The sequence below is a fragment of the Poecilia formosa genome, unplaced genomic scaffold, assembly GCF_000485575.1.
Source record: "Poecilia formosa unplaced genomic scaffold, Poecilia_formosa-5.1.2 Scaffold20, whole genome shotgun sequence".
Classification (NCBI taxonomy): domain Eukaryota; kingdom Metazoa; phylum Chordata; class Actinopteri; order Cyprinodontiformes; family Poeciliidae; genus Poecilia; species Poecilia formosa.
In genome coordinates, this window is record NW_006799959.1 from 23,462 (window position 1) to 32,803 (window position 9,342).

A 9,342-nucleotide genomic window follows, 5' to 3' on the forward strand; every position below is an offset into this window, starting at 1 on the left:
CTAGCCGTCCTGCCGTTTAGCCTCCAGCTAGCCGTCCTGCCGTTTAGCCTCCAGCTAGCCGTCCCGCCGCCCGGCCTCCAGCGAGCCGCACGGCCTCCAGCTCGGCGTTCGGCCTCCAGCTAGTGGCGTAAATTCAGAACATTGTTTAGAGGTAGTACAGAAAATAATGTGCCAAGAACTGAACCTTGTCGAACCCAATTTTAAACAAACCTTCTGTCGGAATCGTCTGGGTTCTTTCTGCATGATTATTTACAAACCATTTGAGAACTAGGGCTGGACAATATGGCTGAAAAACTTGCAATATAAGCATTTTGTATCTGTTGATATCAGTAATTATTGATCTTTCTGCCAAACTGGTGGTGTAATCCTTCCTGTTTTAACCTTCATTGCATTGTTTTTTTTTTTATCTTTAAGCAGCTATAAAGAACATTAGTGAAGCCTTAAACTGCTGCTGCACAAGTTTCTCAAAAGGTTGTTGCTAGGTAACCAAAGAGTGGGTCGCTAGGTAACCAAAGAGTGGGTCGCTAGGTAACCAAAGAGCGAGTGAATGAGTTGATTAAACCAACGTAGCTTAGCTCGCTGCGAGAGGTTCAGCGGCTAAAGTCATTCCTCTGCCTACATCTCCCAGAATGCTGTGCGGTTCTGGATCAGAGTTGAGTGAATAGTCCATATATTGAATATTGTCTACCGTGATGTATATTATTGTTTTATTGTCCAGCTCTGTCATAAATGGCATCACTAAAAGAAAAACAAAACTTTACAGAAATCCAGAAACATGGAGGAAAACAAAGCTGCTTTTCCACTTTATGAACCACATTTTAAACCGACTTTTACATATTTTCAAAGCTGCTGCCTGATTTATGGTGTGGACTCCAAATTCAGCTGAATTTTGGTTCTTCTGCATGTGTCTCGCAGATGGTTTGGACTGCAGCGATGGTCCAAATTCTTTTTAAGACATTAAAGGATTTTAAAATAAAAAAGGGATAAATAATAAGAGCTGAAATCGTAAATGGAGAGATGTTGTTAGATCTTCATAACTTTTATGCACTTTAACATGATGATCAGTCTGTTGGAGTTTTGTGGCTGCAGCAGAGAAAGAATAGCAGGAAGTTCAATAAGTTGATCAGTGAGTAAACAGCTGAGGGGGGGGGCTGTTTACTCACTGCATGAGCTGCCAAACTGTTTTCAGAGATCAAGTGTTTTCACTTGAGGTTTGAAATGCAGTGAAACACTTTTTAATTTGAAAACATTCTGCAGATAATGTGGCTGATTTCAGAAATGTGTGTGCAGCGAGTCGAGTCGAAACGGAGAAGTAACTCAGAACAGTGCTGAGTGGGTAAATGTCTGAAACTGAGCCAGCAGTTTCCATGTCAGATTTATGTATGAAGCAGATTTAAAAACAACTGAAGATGAGACGATAAGAACCAGACAGGCATAAAAACATAAAGCACATCTTATCAACATTCTGTTGAAACTGGCAAGTCAAGAACAAAACATTAAAATGTGAAAATAACACAGCATACCAAACTACTGCTACTGGAACAATGTGGTGGCAGCATCATGCTGTGGGCGGCCTCCTTTAGCAGTGTTGGAGCTAAACACAGTCCTGCATTAACACCTGTAAAAGCTGCATCTTACAGTGCACTCCCTCCTACTACCAGATCAGTATTTTATACTTTCTGTGGAATGTGACTCCAAGTTATTCTCTGAAAACTCGGAAATTCGCTTTTTTTTGTTTGTTTTATTTGTTTCATATCTAAAATATCTGAAAGAAAATGCAGTTTGGGAAATGGCAACACTTTCACTCAGTGCCATTTTCTATGCTACTGGCAGCCAATCCTGAAGCACCGCTCGGTTTCCTTGATGCTGATTGGCTGAAATAAGGAAAACTGTAGATGTTAGCTTCAGGTTTAGATCAAAAGATGATATAATGGACCAGTCAAAGCCCAAACCTTAATTGTACTAGATGCTGTCAAGTCTAAACTTATCAGGTATTTTATAAGAAAAAATGTGAGGAAAGTGTTGGTGGAAGAGGAAATACAAGCCTTGTTTTATAAAGTATAACGGCAGATTATTTAACTTGTTGCATTTTTTCTATTTTAGGTGAAAACAATCTGCCATCAGTACTTTTTGTGTCTGGAATTATTGACTTAAAGCAAGCTTATATATTTTGCTGAAAAGTTTCGTACGGTGTACTAAGACATTTGCACAAGAAACTAGACAAAATGCTTGGTAACATTTTGTGTTTTTGCAGTTTGGATTCTGTGTCTTAAATTGAAACGCTCCGTTGGTTTTATGTTTCTAGATTTTCTCTGAATAACTCTTCCCTCTTTGCCGCTGACTTTCCTTCCTGAAGGTCGACTTGTAAATGAGAAATATGAGAAGCAAATATTTTGGTGATTTTTAGATAAAACAGAATAAAGCTGTAGGTCAGAGGAAAACGACGATGAGGCGTTTGACCTCTTGACCTGTCCTCTGCTCTCTTCAAACGCCTTTTCTGATCTGGTTTAGATGTTTAATTTCCTCCGTTTTGCTCTGATGGTGTCGCGTGTATTTAATCAAAGTCTCAGGCTCGTTTTATACGTCCAAACTTTTTCTAACTGCGGTAGTTTTCTACATCCTGCTGTCACCCGCTCTCCACAGTCTGCTTTTTATGCAACATTTAAGCTGAAACGGTTTTAACTTTAGGCTTTTTTCCTCCATTAAAGTGGCAGCCTCAGACTTTATTAGGGGAAAACCAGGCCTGCTGAATATTCAGCGCTGTGTTTGCTACATTTGCAGCTCTTTGGTTGCTTCGTTTGCTGTTTACTGAGCGTCACAAACCAGAGTCTGTCTTTCCCTCAGTGGAAAGTCTGAAATGGTGCGACTGGTTTCAGTTCAGCTCAATTTGTGACTTAAATATAGATGGGAATTAAACCTTAATAAATGATTATCTAATAGCTGTCTTTGCTTGGTTAGTGACATAAATATTTTTATTGCGAACTGGATTTGTGATCTGTGCCTGTTTTTCTTCCCGGTCACGTCAAGTCGGGCGTCTTTCTGAAATCCAGACACACCTGAGCAACAGGCCACCTGTCTTATTGCTGCGCACTGAAATTCTGGTTTCATTTTTGTTCAGCAGCTTCAGGCGAACCAAACGGGTTGTTCAGGTTTGCTTCAGCTGGTGTGTCTGCATCAGTTAGACCCAATTTCTACCTGTCGCCTTCAGTCTGCCTTAAATAATAATAAAGCGCCTTTTGTGGCAGTAAAACACGCTGCATAGTAACAAAGATTAAAAACAAGAAGAACAGCAACAACTGGTAACAAATGGACCAGATTTAGTTTCTCCTGTTGGTTTGGATCTTCAGTACTTATTACGTTTTCAGTTGATACGGTTCACTTTCACACTGCATTGAGTCAAACGAACCAAACGAGCGACCTGTTCCCCTCCTGGCCTGTGGGGGCGCTGCACCCTGGACAACAGAAAGAAACAACATGAAAACAGACGCCCACTCTGAGCGCAGCTTCTTTTGAGGAAATATAAACACAAATGGATTTTAGTGGTTGTAGGATTTCTCGTTTGTCTTTGTCAAAAGAATATGAATAATTTCTCCCGCTAGCGCTAGGCCAGAATGTATCTGGGTAAATACATTCTGGTTGTATTTACCCAGAATGCCCTGCACTGTAGTCCACTTCCTGGTTTTGGAGCGGTCTCTGGTCCGCTCGATGTTCACATGCATTCGAACTGAAGCTGAGGTTTGGAGAGTTTGCTGTTTCTGTCCACCTCAGAGTTTGATTCATAAACGAACAAACAGGCTGGAGTTCGATTAAACCGAGCAGAGCTGGTGTGACTGAACCCGAGCTCTACCTCTTTTGGTTGCTTTTTAGTTTTAAAAACGGTGGCAAACAATTTGTGCTTCATTCAAGCTTTTATCCTTTAAGACCTGATGAATTATTCCTCTCACCAGGTTGAACACAAACCCAGAAGGAACTTTTCATCTTATTGACTCCCAGCAGTTTTCTTTGCCGTCTTCTTCTGTGTCTTTGGCTGCGTCTCGCCTGGTTGTGGAGGAATTCAGGCCCTCTGTGCTTCATGTTGTTGCTTCATTTGCTGAGGCTTGTGGGTTTCTGTTTCTAGCTCGGTCAGGGTCCCACAACAGCATTTCCAGTGAAACGAGTTCTGAAGGAGACGGGAATTAAAGTTTCCCAATGCTGATGCACAGCAATCTGTGCATCACTCCTTTCCATTTTCAACTGATAAAACTTTAAAAAAAGCTAAAAACATTTTCAATGTTGGTCGTGGATGAAAAATTGGGCGGCAGGATCAATTTGGATTTTAATATTTTATTGCTTGTGGTTACATAACCCATAAATTCTTCTGCACACAAATTAAATGCAAGATTGCAAAATCTACTGGCATTAATTTCCGAGAATGGCAGGCTAAGTATCTGCTGCAGTGTTCAGGAAATGTTCAATAAATGGAAACAGAAATAAACTTTACTGTCCCACAGTGGAGAAACTCAGTGAGACAGCAGATCAGTGACCTGGAGGGATGGAGGCTCACACAAATATAAAAACATTAAAGTATAAATGTAAGAAGAAAAACTAAGAATAACATGTTTTACAGTCAGGGCAGAATAACGACCTAAAACACTGGAAAGTTATCAAAAATAGTCTATTCTGATGCAAAGGAATGTGAAGCTGAGTAGGATAACATCTTAAAAGTTTTTAATATATAATTTAAAGTATATATATTACAAAAAATATTTTTATAAAAATTTGTAAAGATGTGTAATTTTTAAATAAAAACTGTATAATATGTACATTTTAAATTTTATTACAACAATTATATATTGTTTTTTTAATGCACAAAACACACTGCAGTGCAAACTGTTCTGCATTAAAACGTACTATTTACTGTATAGAAATAAAACTGTGCAAATACCAGCAGGATGTAAACACTGAGTTTGTTGTGAAATAGTGATGATTACAGTCTGAGGAGGACGGATCTATGATAAAACAACACAATGTACAAAAGAAACAACAATAATGTTATGGAAAGTTTTTAGTTCCCGTCTTTGTTATATTTTTCTTGGTAATCTGTTTTCTCTTTGTAGAGTGAAGTAAATGATCCAGTCGGTTGTTTTAATTTGCTGAGTATTCAGCAGCGATTCTGCCCCTCCCTCTGAATCCACTCAGTGATTGCAGTGGAAAATCCTCCCGTTACTTTCTGCTCATTAGCAGCATGTGAGGACCCTGCGTTTCACCTGGCCCGGTCCGACCCAAACGGCCTGAAGCGCTCGCTGCTTCCTCTTATAGGACGCAGATCGTCTGGCTGTCATCTGAGGAAGTTTTCTAATCTTAGCTGTGAAACCAATCTGTCCTCCTCAGAGGCCTGTGGGGCGAGCAGGAGCCTGCAGCCCGATTCGCTTCTACCTGCGTTAGAATGAGAGCTAAAGGTAAGAGCAGATCTCTGGGTTAATTCCAGCTGAGGGTAAAGCTGAAGGCGTTTGTGACTTTTTCCTGCTTCCTGATTATCGAAGCTCTTTAAGCTGCAGAGTTACTCGGCGTAATAAACTGCAGCTACACAGCTGACCGAGTGGATTCACTTTTTATGGCTGCGGTGATATTTACTGGTTTTATTCTGGTTTTCAGACACATTTCTGGTTTTTCTCAGTATTTGTAATGGAAGCAGAAGTCTTGTTTTTGCAGATAATCTATTAGAATATGTCAATGATTGATTTGTTTTTTGTATGCAAACATTTGCAGATTGGATTACATTATTTTTCCATTTAAGCTTCTGACAACATTTAAGATTATAGAACCTAGATTTCCTAGATTTCCAGCATTTGCAGGTTATCCATTGTAAAACATGGATCTATTTTTTTTTTGTATGCAAACTTCTATCAACATAACAGCGGTCGATTTGCAAAATTCATTTTTTCCTCCCTGTTCTGAGGATTTCCTGCTCCTTTTCTCAGGTTTGCATTCCAGCAGCTCATGGAACCGGACACAGGGGAGATGTTTGGTCAGTTTTAGCTTGTGTGTGTGTGTGTGTGTGTGTGTGTGTCGTTAGCCAGCATGAAGTTGGCTTTCTCGTTTTATCCTGAACTGATTTAACTAGGATGCACCGATAAATGATCACAGATTTCCTTAGTTTTGCCGATCGGATGGATCTTGGCTACTGGTGATGGGACTCATGATTCTATGAACTGAATCTTCAGGATCAGTTCACTTCCAAGAGCCGTTCAAATGATTCACTTCTGAAAATGAACATTTTTTAAGAACAAGCCATTTTATCCCTATTGATGTTTTATATTAGCTGTTTTTGTGAGCGAAGTTCACAAAAGAGATGAATCCCTTGTATTACACATTGAATTTATTGTGATAAATGATGATATTGTTGTGTATTGAGACCATTTCCAGTAAAATAATAGCAAATAATTCAAGAACAGATTCTCAAAGATCAATAAACTTTAAATCCTAATAAACATTAAACACTGGAAGATATTTTAAATATCCAAAATAAACAAAACAACAAATAAAATGGATTATGAAATCCTGGAAACAAAATTATCCTTCAGAAAAAGGTTAGTTGACATCAAAAGATCAGACTGAAGACTCTTATCATCCAGCTTTTGGTAGAAAATTATGCAAATGGAAATGATTGATTTCGTTTAATTGATTTATTGCTTGTTTCCTGTTTGTTTTTGTTCTGTTTGCTTGAAAGTATCCAAATTTGATAAAACTGGAGAGAAATTAACAAATAATCTGCCAATTGTTTATCACGTCTGCTTCGATTTGGTTGAGTGAACAATCCATGAATGGTTCATTCTTTGGTTTTTTCATTTCAAAATAAAATTGGAAAAACAAAGCAAGCATGTGTTTTTTTGTTTTTTCTCTTTTAAAACGAAATTAGAAAAATGGCAATTGCAAAAATATAAAAGAAAACGGCCTGTTAATTTCACTTGTCATTATTTCATTATTGACAATCGGTCTGACCCGAAAGTTCTCTCTGTCCGGCTTACACAGGGCCCGCATCACACACATTATGCAGGCTGCAGGGAGACACGCTGGGTCGTTTTAGGCTACATACTGTAGTAGTTTTTTGCCAGCCGCAAGTCAGTTGAAATAATGCTCCTGTGAGAAACAAATGATACCGGACATTGGTCACTTGCGGCTGGCAGAAAATGCTACAGTATGTAGCCTGAAATGAACCTGCGTGTCTCCCTGCAGCTGTGTGTGATACGGTCCCTGTGTGAGCCGGACAGAGAACATCCGGGACAGACCGCTTGTCAAAAATGAAATGATGAAAACCGAAATTGACAGCTCATTTTCTTTTTTATTTTTGCAATTGCTGTTTTTCTAATTTTGTTTTAAAAATGAAAAAAAACAAAAAAAAAAACACATGCTTGTTTTTGTAATTTTATTTTGAAACGGAAAAGCCAAAGAATGAACCATACACTGATTATGAACGCTCCTTCAGACTCGTTTCTATGCTGCAGAAAACCTGGTTTCATTTTAAGCTTTGCTCTTATTCTTTCAGAATGAATACAGTTCCTTTTCTGAAGTGAGCGACCCAGCAGGAGGTCGAGGCGCTCAGAAACATAACCGCGGTCTATTTGGGTGTTGGTGACGGTTGGTTCATGTGTCTGAATCGGGTCTATTATTGAACGACCTCCAGGCTCGGCCCGGTGTCAGAGCTGCGCCGCTGTATTTGGGTTCCTCCTGTAAACACGGAAACCGGAGCTGCAGATGGGCGACGGTTCGTCGTCCAGGTGGCTGAAGAGTCGCTGCGCTCCGTCGTACCCGTTGGTTTCCAGTGATGATCTTTTAGCTCTGATCACATTTTACATGATTTCTGGAGTCCAGAAGTTTTAATGCTCCACATGATGAGCTTAAGCTAAAAAAATATACAACACACAGCCCTCATGTGACGCCGCACTTCCTGGAACTTTGTAGCCGACGCCCATCTTGGTAGGCAGTTGCTATGGAGTTGCTATGACAACAGTAAACAAACCACAAGCTTAAAACTAGCTCTCACCTTTTTCCTTTATAACTTATAAACAATAAAAGTACATCACAACCATGACTCAATTACCACCTCTGTGATACTAAAATAAATATATTTACTGAGTTCTTTGACACCAGATTTGTTAGATTTTGTGGAGTGGAGATGGGGGAGGAGGTTGACCTCTGACCTCTGGAAGCTTTTTTTATTAATATCCTTTAATCCTTTTAAAGTGGTAGCGGCACAAATGAACATTTTTGCTATACAAACGTTTGGCATCAATCTTGCTAAATTTGGGTAATGTGTGGGGGCTGGTTGACCTTCTGACCTTTAAACTTTCATTATGTTCAAAGCAAAAGTAGTAGAAACAATTAAAACGTGGTCGAGTTGGTTGACTCCTGTTTTGTCTGATTTGAAGAAGGTGGGGGAAAATTCACTCCGGTCTGTTTAAGATGCATCGTCGTGTTTTGGTTGCAAATACTTTTTCTTTCTTTTGAATGTTAAAATGATTCCTCTGAAAAGTCTTCAGTTATTCTGAGCGTTAGTGGCGTTATGTTGTGGTAAAAGAGAGAGCGGGAGGAGAGAGCACGAGAGTGATTGACAGCGCTAAGACCCTCCTCCTGCCTCTGATGGTTGTTTGACTGAGTGGTGCATTTCTGCAAACGTTCTGGGAGAGGACAGAGGAACTCTTATTTTTATACTATTACAGCATGGTGATCACTTCATAAATATGTAAAAAAAAAAAACATTTTATAAAAGCTACGTACTGCAGCTTTAATGGCTTTAACTTGGCTCCTCTAAAACTGATTTTGTAGATCAAATCGAAGCCAACTTCATGTCGTTTTTGACCGTTATGTTTTTGTGTCAGTTTGCAGGTTGCATGGCAGTCTGGACTTGATGCATGCCAGTTGCATGACTGCAGAGGGTCTGGTTGTGGGACTGACATCACGCAGCTGCACCCATGGCTCAAACGGTGAACGTAAACGGCAACGGCCCAGGTAAACTCACCCTTTCTAACATCGACAAACCTTTTATCTGCTGCAAACCGTTAGGTCTGTGATGGTTTTTATGTTGCATCATTAAAACATGGAGAAGTGTGTAAAGTGATGCAGCTGCAGGCATGTTGTTGTTGATTAGGCTTCTGAGTTTCCACATCAGTGAAAGTACGAGCTTTTCTCACCTAATCCACGGCTGAAGCAGTCACAAAGGAAAAGAACATCAGCTTTGGATAAGAACCCACAACAGAACCAGGTGGTGGGAAAACAGCTGAGTAACATGAGATTAAGAGCCAACTTCATGCCTAACAGGAGAGAGGGAAGAGCTGCACCGCTAAATCCCTGAAGGAATGTGCA

At 39.8% G+C, this 9,342-nt stretch overlaps 1 protein-coding gene across 3 annotated transcripts in view; it reads left to right on the forward strand.

Annotated features, from left to right (window-relative positions):
* kank1a (KN motif and ankyrin repeat domains 1a) overlaps nt 1-9,342 on the forward strand; it is a 50,096-nt gene that overhangs the window by 18,065 nt on the left and 22,689 nt on the right. The window contains exons 1-2 of one of the 3 annotated variants that reach the window (XM_016669120.1): nt 5,985-6,007; nt 8,859-8,988. In XM_016669120.1, the coding sequence (XP_016524606.1) occupies nt 8,952-8,988 (37 nt within the window). In that variant the 5' untranslated portion in view covers nt 5,985-6,007; nt 8,859-8,951. Of the gene's footprint in view, nt 1-5,964; nt 6,008-8,858; nt 8,989-9,342 lie in introns of those variants that run through there. The other 2 variants (XM_007547339.2, XM_016669121.1) reach the window with 2 other exon arrangements.